General features: G+C 37.0%; 1 protein-coding gene across 1 annotated transcript in view; it reads left to right on the top strand.

The window, feature by feature from the left end:
* Nucleotides 1–12,601, top strand: part of LOC115209060 (sporulation-specific protein 15) — a 327,011-nt gene that overhangs the window by 252,737 nt on the left and 61,673 nt on the right. Inside the window, exon 12 of the mRNA XM_029777134.2 lies at nt 7,266–7,362. Within this exon, the coding sequence (XP_029632994.2) occupies nt 7,266–7,362 (97 nt within the window). The remainder of the gene's footprint in view (nt 1–7,265; nt 7,363–12,601) is intronic.

The following is a 12,601-nucleotide window of genomic DNA, read 5'->3' as shown; positions in this document are numbered from 1 at the left end:
ACACCAAGATGATTTTGAAGGGCTAAAAGTGCCATTTGAAATGCAACAGTATTTGGAAAGATAGTGGTGATGTTTGAATGTTTATTCAACATGTTTATACTATATACTATGTCAATTTGTACACTGGAAAATATGGTAATTAGTGACATCTCAGCTTGTCCCCCCCCCCATCTCGAGTGGGGAAAGGATTATTCTACCCAGATACCTTCTGATGCTGTAGATCAAGATCAACAGGCTTCTGTTGCAATGAAAAATTGGCAGTGTTGAGGTTGTTTCTTATAACATTCTCCAGTGTATCTTGGTGAGGAAAATGTTCCAAACTTTGACCACAGAAAAGCAAATGCAGTTTGAAACCAATGATAATAAGTCCACAATAACATTTCAGAAATAAAAGACTTTCTTTCTTGTGATTCTTTTAGAATTATACTCCAACCTATTTTGGGCTGGGACCCCATTGGTTGAGAACCACTGATCTGATGCATTTAGTCATGATCACATTTTTATTTTTATTAAAATTTTTTTTTTGTTTCCAGATATAGTGTTTCTAGGATTATATTATTCAATATTGTTGTTCTCATTTTTAAGATAGTTGGGTGTAATTTGAGAGAGATTTGGCTGCTGTTGGTATTTAGTTTATTGACTATAAAGAAGCTTCCTCATTGGACTGGTGCAATTATTGTTTAGACTCAAATTAGTCCTGATTGATCAAACTTATGATCAAAGACTAATAATCAAAGACATTCCAACTGTGACCATCCTATCTTTTTCATTCATCTTTTTCATTCATCTTTTTCATTCATCTTTTTCATTCATCTTTTTCAACCACAGTATATTTAGAACTATGTTATTTGATATGTCTTCATTTTTTAAGGTAGTAGGGTATGATATGAGGAAGATTTGTCTGCTATTTCTGGTAGGTCATGCAACCATGAAGAGTCTTTGTCATTGGTTTGTAGGTTAGCTAATGTTATAGATGTTGATTAACCCCAAGTCAGTCATGATTGAGCAGACCTATGATCAAAGGTATTCCAGCCATGACCATCTCGTCGTTTTCCTCATGACCATATTACCCAACATTTCCTTTTTTACTGTAAGAGGGTAAGTGTAATTTGAGATTTTGCTATTGTTTCTACCAGGTCAATCAGCCACTGCGAGTCTTTTGTCGTTGGCTTGAGTGTTAGATAATGTTCTAGTTGGGTGAATTGAGGCATTTGAAATATGTGCATATGTCAAAGGGAAGAGGGGTGCCCGGCCATAACTGAGGCATAGTTTCGAAGCTATGATCTGTTAGTCAGGAGTGTGGCACTTCACAGGAATGTTAATTAAATCAAAATTTTGATGTGTTGGAAACAATGGCTCTTATTTGGGTTTTCTTTCCCTTCTGTTTCTTTGCTCTGCTCTGCTCTGCTGCAGTTCCACAAATTCCTTTCCTCCGCTTTCAGTTCTGGGAGACATCTGTAAACCCTTTCCCCCCTAACCCTGGTTGTTTTGACTCATACTGCATCAAAGGGGACATCCCCACTCTCATCTCCTTTGATTTCTTCCCTCACTATTTCTCTCCCTTTTTCTTTTTTCTTGCTTTTCCTCCATTCTGTTGTCTCTCTCCCCCCTCTGTCTCTGCCCTTATTCTTTCTTTTCTTTCTCCTACACCTATTCTTATCCATCTTTTTGTCTTTACTCTTACCACCCCCTCTCTCTCACTCTCTTTCACTCTCTCCTCACACCTGCTCCTCTTCTCTTCTCAGTCACATCTCTTCTTCCTTTCCCCTCTCACATTTTTTCCTGTCTTTCACATTTGTTTCTCAAGCCAGTCTCAGAGTATCTCCATAGTTGCTTGACCAGCTACAAATAGAAGCTAAATCTCCCTCAGAATGATACCAAAAACGGACATGCTGAATCGTACGGTGCTAGGTTTCCTGTACATATGGAAAAAAAAAAAAATGCAGGATATTCACAGATACAATAACTTTCATCATTGGAGCTTAACAACAACAACAACATCTTCCTCTTTCAATTAAAACTTTTCTCTAACACTTCTCTTTCATTCAATCCCATCCTTACTCTCTCCTTGTCTTTTCTCTCTCCCGCTCTTTCGTTTTGCATACACCTATTTCTTTTTCCTTTCCACCTATATGACTTTCCTTTCTCATCTCTCTCTTTCTTTCTCTCTCTCTCTCTCTCTCTCTCATACATGCACTGCACTCCCCCCCCACCTGTCTCCATCTGGATGTCTCCCATCTCATTATGTCATCTTTAATATTTCTAATCCACACTGTCCTCCGTCTTCTCCCTCTTTTATCACCATCTCACTCCCCACTTCTACTGTCTTCACTTCCCTTTTCTTCACCCCCACTAAAACACTTCATCCTCCTCTCCTCACTTCCCTTTCCCTTGTCCCTCCTTCTCTCACTCTATACTTCCCCCTCCATACTTTCAAATCCCTTCCCCCCTTGCTCTCTATTCCTTCTTCACACCTCAACCCCAATATTAAATGACTCAATATTCCATAGTGAACATGAGTGGTTGGTTGGTTGGTTGGTTGGTTGGGGTGGTAGTGAGTGGCCTAACAATTTGCCACTGTCAGTCACATGACTGCACCTGCAACTATGACTGCCTTGTGGTGGCAGTGAAGGTGGTGGCAGTTGTATTGATATTCTTGTTGTTTAGCCCCGGGCCAACCCTGATTGATTTGGCCAATGATCAAAAGTATTCTAGCCATGATCATGCAGTCTTTTTTTTTTCTTTTAGGTGGATCATACACTTTTTCCTTTTACACACACACACACATGCACGCACACGCACACACACACACACACACACACACCACACACACACACACACACACACACACACACACACACACACATATATATTGATGTTTGTTTTTATGTCAAGTTATGATAAAATCAATTTTACATTAAACTGAAGGATTATTGAATATTTTTTGCTGAGTATGTATTCTTTAACAAGATTAGAGTTTACAGTGACTTTAAAGTTTCGGCCTACTTAGTCTTCACTGGACAATGTGTGTGTGTGTGTGTGTGTCCTTTTTCTCCCTTGACCCTTTCCATACTAATCCTGCTGAAACCACCTCTGGCTCTGTAGTACAAATGTCGTTTTCATAAGTTTTGAATTAAAATCTTCCACCAAACCCTAATCACAATTTATGTTCCTAATACTAGCTTAATGATAACTAAGTTATTTTACTAAATTCTTTGTTATATTTCAAATTAATTGAAAGAAACACAGAGCATCTCAAAAGAAAGGGTTAAAAGGTGTGGCTTTAGAGTGTTTGACTGCTATTTCTAGGATGTTGAGCGACCTTGTGGACGTTTAGTAGTTCTCTCATGTGGTGATGATGATGATGTGGGGAAGGCTTTCAAAGAAGGGAGGGCGACTCCATTTCTCTTTACTTCAATATTATTTTGTTACTAATTTCATTAGAGCGTGTGTGTGTGTGTGTGTCTATATAATTTGCTATGTGTGTGATGTTTTTAGTGTAGTTAACTTATATCTTCCAAGTTGTTGCAGTCAATTAGACTGTGGTCATGCTGGGGCACCACCTTGAAGAACTTTTAATCTAATGAATCAACCTCAGTACTTATTCTTTTTTTGTCTAAATCTCAGTACTTATTCTGTCAGTCTCTTTTGCCAAAATGTTAAGTTATGGGGATGTAAACACACCAACACTGGTTGTCAAATGGTGGTTGGTGGGGGACAAAGACACACACAGACGACTGGCTTCTTTCAGTTTCTGTCTACCAAATCCACTCACAAGGCTTTGGTCAGTCCGAGGCTACAGTAGAAGACACTTGCCCAAGGTGTCACACAATGGGATTGAACCTAGAGCCATGTGGCTGGGAAGCAAGCTTCTTACCTCACAGCCATGTCTGCCCCTGTTTGCATGCACACACACACAAATACACACACATATACATAGTTGACATTGTGTTTGCATGTAGTTTGCATTATGTATGTATATAGTTTGCATTGCACAAACACACACATAGACACACACACACACGACAGGCTTCTTTCAGTTTCCATCTACCATATCCACTCACAAGGCTTTGGTCGGCCTGAGGCTATAGTAGAAGACACTGCCCAAGGTGCCATGCTGTGGGGCTGAACCCAGAACCATGTGGTTGGTAAGCAAGCTACTTATTACACAGCCACTCCTGTACCTATGTGGAATTTTAGGCAAGTGTCTTCTATAGCTTTGCATTAAATGAAATTTAGGGGATGGAAACTGTATATAATTTTCTACAGGTGTTTCTTGAGATATGTAATTTATTTTAAAGGGTTATGCAAGGGTAAAAAGGTTGAGAAACACTGCAGTAGAGCATGACATCGTTCTCTGGTTTACCAGTTCCTGCCATACCTTCCAACCCATGACAACATGGAAAAGCAGATGTTAAATAGTGATGATGATGGTTCTGATTTATGCACAAGGCCAACAAATTTGAGGGGAGGGGGATTTGTTGATGCCATTGACCCTTGTACTTGACTTTTGGTATTTTGTTTTATTGACCCTGGAGGGATGAAAGGTAAAGTTAAGCTTGGCAGGATTTGAACTCACAACTTAAAGAGCTGGAACAAATACTGCAAAGCACCTTCTTTTCTGACTCTAATAATTCTGCCAGTTCATTATAATGATGATTATAAAGATGGTAGGGAGAAGTATTATGATAAATGATGTTTGCTATAATAATGATGTTTATTTTATGGTGATGTTGCTGATTATGATGATAAAGAAAATAACAATGATGATGATGGTGATGATGATTGGTAGTGATGATTTTAATGATGTTAGTGATAATGATAGTGATAGTTTCTGCCCCCCCCCCCATTAAAAAAATATCTAATATTAATTTTAAATATTTGTCTGAATGCAGATTTCTTTCAGTAAATAAATAAATAAATAAACCCAACAGAAAATAAGTTGTAAAAATATTGGCATCCTTATTGAATGGAAAAACCCCACCCCATGGGGGGAGGTGGGGTGGGGGTTAGCCATGTATGGAAGCAGGAGCAGTTATTGTTGATTTTGTTTGAGTTGTTGTTCCTTGTTTATGTACACACACACACACACACACACACACACACACCACACATATATATATATATACATACTTGTGTATGTGTCTTGAGTGCTTTGTGTGTATGTGTGTGTGTGTGTTGCATGCATTGCCCTAAGTGCTTGGTAGAGATTACTGTGTAGTTAATTGTGGCCTAAGGTGATGTTTGTCTCTCTCCAAGCTTTTGACATATCTGACAGATGCGGAGAGATTTATTATGACTGTATATAGATTTATGGCTTCTGTAATGCTGGAAGTAAGTGGTGGGTAGGTGGATGGTGGCATGGAAAGTGGGGGCTGTTTTGCTGTCTTCTTTCTGCTCTTCCTTTGGGGAGCATTAACATTTATGTCAAGAAGGAGAGAAGATCTTCAGAGAAGCCAGACAAAGAGAGGCAGAGGAGAGAGAAAATGAAGAACAAAGTGTGTGTGTGTGTGTGTGTGTATGTGCACGCGTGTGTGTATGTGCACGCGTGTGTGCATGTGTGTGTGTGTGTGAGAGAGAGAGAGGGGGGAGGATTGGAGAAGATAAAATGCAGAGAGAGATATGAAAATAGAAAGGGAAATGAAAGTTAATAGGGGTGGAGAGTATTTTATAAAGAAAGAAACCTGATATTTTAACTTGCTAAATAAATGAAATAAATGATATACATACATACTACATGCACAAGCACATACACATATATCATCATTTTAAAGTCCACTTTTCCATGCTTGCATGGGATGGTCAGAATTTACTGAGGCATATTTTCTACAGCCGAATGCCCTTCCCATGAGCAAGCCTCGCCTGTTTCAAGCAAGGTAATATTCCCCTTGGCCTGACGTTTTTTTTTCTTAGAATGCTGGAAATGACACTGTTTATATGAAAGTGACACTGTTTATATGAAAGTGACACTCATTTATATGAAAGTGACACTCATTTATAGCTATCATGTGATGTCAAGAAAAGGAGGCACAAACATATACTCACATACATCCGTCCATCTCAGCAGAAATGACGTTTTAAGAGCACATCACCAATGTCTATCTTCCCATCAATTTGTACCTGTCAAAGTTTCCCAGCAACTCATCTTTCATAAGACCTACTCCTCTAGTTACAGCAATGTTTCCCCGCTGTTATAATTATATGAGAATAGAACTACACATATTCCCCTTTTTGTGCTACCAGTAATCCCTCTTCTTGGAATGACTCCTTTTGCTACCCATCCTGCACCTCCAACATCATCACTTACACATACTTTCCCTCTGACCTTGATGCCTGTTTTACCGTATCCACCCCTATGTACGCTCCACCTCTATCATTGTTTAGTGTTCATCTTCTGTCTGCTCCACACTTAACCCCACCCCTTATCTGCCCACCTAACCAGCCTCACTTCTCTGGTCCTATTCTTCCTCTGTCCACCTTCTGGTACCTCGAGAGTACACTCTGATACCTTATCTCTACCATCCTTTCTCCCATTCCTGCTAGGGTACCTAAGTATTTGCTCTATAGCAAGATACCTGTTCCTGACCTTCTTTCCTATTTTAGCCTCTTTAGGTATAGCCCAATCCCACCTCCTTCAACACTGCACCCCTACTTTGTCAAGTGATCTTATCATGCAAGTTATTTGTTGAAGGTGCATGGCTCACTGGTTAGAGCATCGGGCTCACAGTCTTGAGGTAGTAAGTTTGATTCACAGACCAGGCTGTCTTGTGTTCTTGAGTAAGACACTTTATTTCACCTTGCTCCAGTTCACTCAGCTGTAGAAATGAGTTGCAATGTTACCAGTGTCAAGCTGTATCGGCCTTTGCCTTTCCCTTGGATAACATTGATGGCATGGAAAGGGGAGGCTGGTATGCATGGGCAACTTTGCCTGGACTTGTCCTTTGGTGAGTAATTTTCTAGGTGCAATCTTATGGTCGTACATAACTGAAAGGGGTCTTTTTTTTTTTTTACCGTGTATTTGGTGACCTCACTAGTGTTGGTGCTGTGTAAAAAGCACCTAGTACACTCTGTAAAGTGGGTGGCCGTAAGAAAGGCATCCAATCTTAGAAACTTTGCCAAAGCAGACATTGGAGCTCTGTATTTTTTTCTTTGCACTGACTCAATGTAAATTGTCAAAAACTTAAAAATCTCAACACCTGAATATTTTTTATTATTCATTCTTTTTTTTAACATCAAAATTATGAATTATTTCATTATCATTTCAGATTAAAAGAAGAAAATAGACGACTGCTGAAGGAAAAGGTAGAAAATGAACAGCTAATCAAACTTCTAGAAACTGAGAAAGAGGTTTTAACCAAAAATGTGAGTTGGAAATTGTTTTCATTCTATGTATGTATGTTTAATATGTATTAAGTGTATACTATGTATAACAGTATATTAAATAGAAACATTATTGTTCCTAAATTTCTCAATGAGAGATATTCAGTAGCAATACTTTAAAGTAAAGATTATTTGCCAACCTAATGTGGCAGTCCTGGTTGGGATGAATACTACTGTTGTTTAGCCCCAGGAGACATATTACTTAGATTATATTATGTATTAGCCAGACTCATGGAAACTCCATGGGAAACATGTCTCATTTATCTTCACTACGAAATTGCTATAACATCATCATCATCATTATCATCGTCATTGTTTAACCCATTAGCATTTAAACTGGCTGTACCTGGTCCAGATATTCTACTTATTTTATGTTCAGTCTGGCCTCTCGAACCTTTCCTGTGATGTCATTCTAAATATAAACAATAACATCATTGAAATCTTGAAGCGACAAGATAATGCATAGTTAATTCAAAACAGTGTGAAGAAGTAAGCATCACATTTGACAGTTATCTGAATGCTGAAAAGTTAAGCATCCGCTCTTCAATACTTGCATGGCTTGGACAGAATTTTATTGAGGCAAATTTTCTACGATCAAATGCCCTCTCTGCTGCTAACCCTCACCTGTTTCCAAGCAAGGCAATATTTTCCCATGACCAGACATGTTGTTTTAGAATAGTGGAAACTGAATGACACAGCTTGTATGAGAGTGACTAACATTTTACAACTGTCACACTGTGTCAAGATAAGGAGACACAAATATGCTCACATGCACATACACACTTGAATACATATATACACATTCAACAGTTTGACATATATCAACAGAAAATAGTTTCAAACATGACATTCCTCAACAAAAGATAGATTAGTATATGGAATTGCTATCTACAATTAAGACTAATGAAATTTTGAGTGGTGTGTCTGCTTTTCACTGTAAAAGAGTTAATCAGTTTCTATCTAAAGCTAAAAGTATCAGTAATATCTTAAATTTTATGGTCTTATAGTTAAGGTTTTATTATCATCCAGTATATTAAACTCATAATTATTGATGCTCTAAACAATGACAATATATCTTTATGAATAATGGAGAGATATTAAAAAAAAATAGTTGCAGACATCACCACCTCTTCCTCTCTTATTATACTTTATCTCTCTCTCTCTCTCTCCATTTAATCAACATCTTCGAAGCTAACAAATGTACGTTATGATTGAAATTTGGATGAGAGAAACAGTGTGGAAATCTGATTGAGAGACCATTGTTTTTGAATGGTAGTATTCAATATTGTGAACCTGTTTAACTTGGCCACCTGATATATGGGTGCAAGTCAGGTTCCCAATCTGAGTACAACAAGTGGTAGAGGTCCCATGGAGGGTTATAGTTGCTTGCATTATCTTATCTGAAAAAGCTATGGTAAGTTCTATGTATACAATATATACTATGTTCACACATTAAGTGTTGGCATAATTGTGTAGTTAAGAAATTCACTTGTGGTTTCTGATTAGCACTTTGACTGGGCTAATGTCTTCTGCTATAGCCTACCAGCCTTACCAAAGGCTTGTTAGTGGATTTCAAAAATGGAAACCTAAAGAAGCCAATTGTATATGCATGCATGTACATATGTAAAGCTATGTAATAAGTTGACTTATGAGCATGGCAAATTTAACTATTTCTCAGTAGATTGAAAATGTGATGACTAACCTTAACCAGTTTTCAACCCTTTATGGGGCCTCATCAGAGGTGTCTACATCTCATGATCAATCTATATCTCTACACAATAAATCCGGTAACTTCAAAGAACTGGCGCTACTAATTTGCATACCATTAATATTTAGCACTTTATTTAATATCAGCAGCATGTCAACAGGAATCCCAGTTCACACAGTGTGTGCACGTGTGTGCTAATGTTTTCATATTTCTTTTGTCTACATGTGTGTATCTTGTGCACTGGTTTGCAAACAGTAGCTTTGGTAACTGTCATTTGTTTCCAATCTGAACAAATTGGTTTCTACAACTGGATGTCCTTCCTAATGTCAGTTATATCATATAATTAATTTTATAGCATTGATTTTTACATGAAAATGAAACTTTTTTCACATTCAGGTATACTTCACAGTACGAGTTTAATTTGTTCCATGACTGAGCTTGTCTTACGATTTACTTGTTTTACAAATCAGTTTTTCCCACTGAAATTAACTAAAATATAATTAATTCATTCCAGCCCCCCAAAACCACTCAGTAATAATTTTTGTGGGTTTTAAAACAGATATAGTGTAGTTACAAGTAAAATGACAATTATAAAAAAGAAAATGCAAAAGGAATATGTAAACTGGTTTTATTAACTGAATTACCTTAAAGATTTCTGTCCTCATACTGTGGACTTTTGTTTGTACTTCAAGACAAAAATTTGCATGAGTCTCAGCTCATACAGCAAATTACTTATACAATGGGGCACTTGTACTGTAAGATTCTACTGTACTTATCGAAGGCTGATCTCAAGACACTGAGCCTGATGTAGGAGATGGCTAGGGGTTTAGATATCTGGCAAATTGTTGTACTAAAGAAGACCTGTCTGCCACAGCAGAATTGATACCGGTGCTGGTGTCACGTAAAAAGCACTCATGCTGATGCCATGTTAAAAGCACCCAGTGTACTCTGTGGATTGATTGATGTTAAGGAATGGCATCTGGTTGTAGAAACCATGCCAGAACAGACAATGAAGCCTGGTGCAGCCCCTAACTTTACCAGCTCCAGTCAAACTGCCAGCATGGAAACAGACATTAATGTTGATGATGATAATGGTGATGATATATATACATAACCATAAATTAATCCCTATGCAACCTTATCACATTTATGCTTAAAATATATTTTTGTGCAAAAATGAGTGTGTTTATTTTTTGATAATTTTTTTATGGCTTAGTCAGAGGGGAAAGTGAGGTAGGGGTAGTGCTCATGATCTTACTAGGACCTCTGAGAATTGTTGCATAAAGGAAGAGATGAACAGCTATTTTAGAGTTTATCTCAATACTAAGATCTGGTTTTGTGTGTATGTTTATACGAATGGTTAAATAGTTAAGAAGTTTGCTCCTCAATCATGAGGTCCCAGGTTCAATCTCACAGTGCAGCACACTGGGCAAATATCTTATATTTTCTGTCATAGCCTCAAGTCAGCCTATTCCTTGTTAGAACTATGTAGTTGGAAACTTGTGTGTATGTGCTTATTAGACAAACTTTACTTGTAAATTCAAAAAGCCAGACTTGTGTCACATTATAACATTGATTCTTACTATAAGGGTTTATATATATATATGTTTATGCAATACTCAGCCACCTAAATTCACAATAAATTCATGAGTAGGTAGTTCCATTGATTGAACCACAGGAATACTTATCGGCATTGAATCTGATCCGATAAAAGATCTATTTATATTAACTAGTATTAGCCCATTCATAATGATATTGATTTATAATATGAATATAGTTATGTCTCTCTCTCTCTCTCTCTCTCTCTCTCTCTCTCTCTCACACACACAAGTCTTAACACATCTCTTTCAAGCACTCTCTTTTTTGTTTGGGAATGCAAAAATATATACATGCTGTATGCGGTGAGGGTGTGTTAAAAGATATATCCACATGCTCGAAACTATTTTTTGCTGTGTTTTGGCAGCTATGCTGTCAGTTGTATGTTCTTTATTGAATCTAGTTTTTAGGAATACCATAACTCTTGGAAATATTACTATTTTTGTAATTGTTACCTTGATTTTTCTTGCTGCTGTTATTTAGCATTAGGTTACCTCTAATCGAACAGACTTATAATCAAAGACATTCCATTTGTGACCATCCAGTATTTTTATACATTTAGTGCAACAAAAACCACATTGTCTAATTATCTAGTGTATCCTTTTCTAATCAGTAAGATATGATTTGAGAGAGATTGGGTTACTATTTTTAGCAAGTTGAGTGACCTCATAGAGATGGCTCCTTTACTGTTATTTAGTTGATATTAAGGTGGTGAGGATAGCATGTATTGTAACCTTTGCAGATCCTCCCAGACTGGTTAGGATGATGTTCAGCCTGAAATTTTATAAGTCAGTTATTCTTTTTGTTACCGTATTTTTATCGAACACATTCTTTTCTTTACAATTAACTTAGAAAATAATGAAGAATATGGTAAAATAACTTTGTCGTTATTAATCTGTTCACTACATAAATTAACATGAAATTTTAATGTAAGTTTTAATTTAACTCACTTTAAAACAAGAAGCCTGTACCATAGAACCAAGAGTCATCACAAGTAGTTTGATATCAAAAGGGCTAATAATACCTGTCAGTGTTGGCAAGGAGGATGTCTCAAACTGTGACAGTTCTTGAGAGAAAGGAATAGATTACAATAAAACAAAGAATTTAAAGTTGAAGTACTTTAGATTTGGCAAGATAAATAAGCATGTACATTGGGTGAACCTGGTTTCAAATGGTACAGAGGAGTAGAAATTACTGTAGTAGCAGTAGAAGATACAGCGAAAAGAGACAATACATCTAAGAGCCAATACTTGTATTATATTGGTGAATGACTCTTTGCTCATCATACTGGATGGCTTTCTTCGGGATGTAGTAGCCACAAGATGTTTGTGTATGTAACAGCAGCACACCATTCTAGCTCTTCAATGTAGGTCACACTTAAGCTTTGCAGAGAGATTCAGTAACTGCTCAGAGCTGAAGTATTTTCAGACCCTGAAGAGGAAACCTTACAAACATTGTATGAATACAGGGATTTATCTCGCATCATCTGCTTAAAACTCTTGAGAAACCCTTGCAAATACAGGATACATTTACATTCGATTTTGACACATATATAGGTATATGTATGTTTGTACACTGATACATTCATAAACTCTCTCTTTCTCTCTCTCGCTCTTACACATACACACACACACACATGAAAGAAAGAACAAAGCAATCTAATTTGCAGTGTCCACATAAATTGATTAATATACAATGAAGATTTATAGTACATTCCAAAGATTCTCCATGTAAAATTTTTAGAATGAACATATACAGAGAAAAAGTAATTGCACATACACAGACACACATGCACACATACACACTTGTATATCTATAATGATATATACATTCTCATTATATGAGTGCAAGTACTTCTACATACACATACATTAACATATATGAAGATACACACACAATTCCTCTTACATATAGATT

The sequence above is a fragment of the Octopus sinensis genome, linkage group LG3 (assembly GCF_006345805.1).
Source record: "Octopus sinensis linkage group LG3, ASM634580v1, whole genome shotgun sequence".
In the NCBI taxonomy this organism is placed as follows: Eukaryota; Metazoa; Mollusca; class Cephalopoda; order Octopoda; family Octopodidae; genus Octopus; species Octopus sinensis.
The sequence above is the reverse complement of the archived record's forward strand: the minus strand, read 5'-3'. Positions and strand labels throughout refer to the sequence as shown.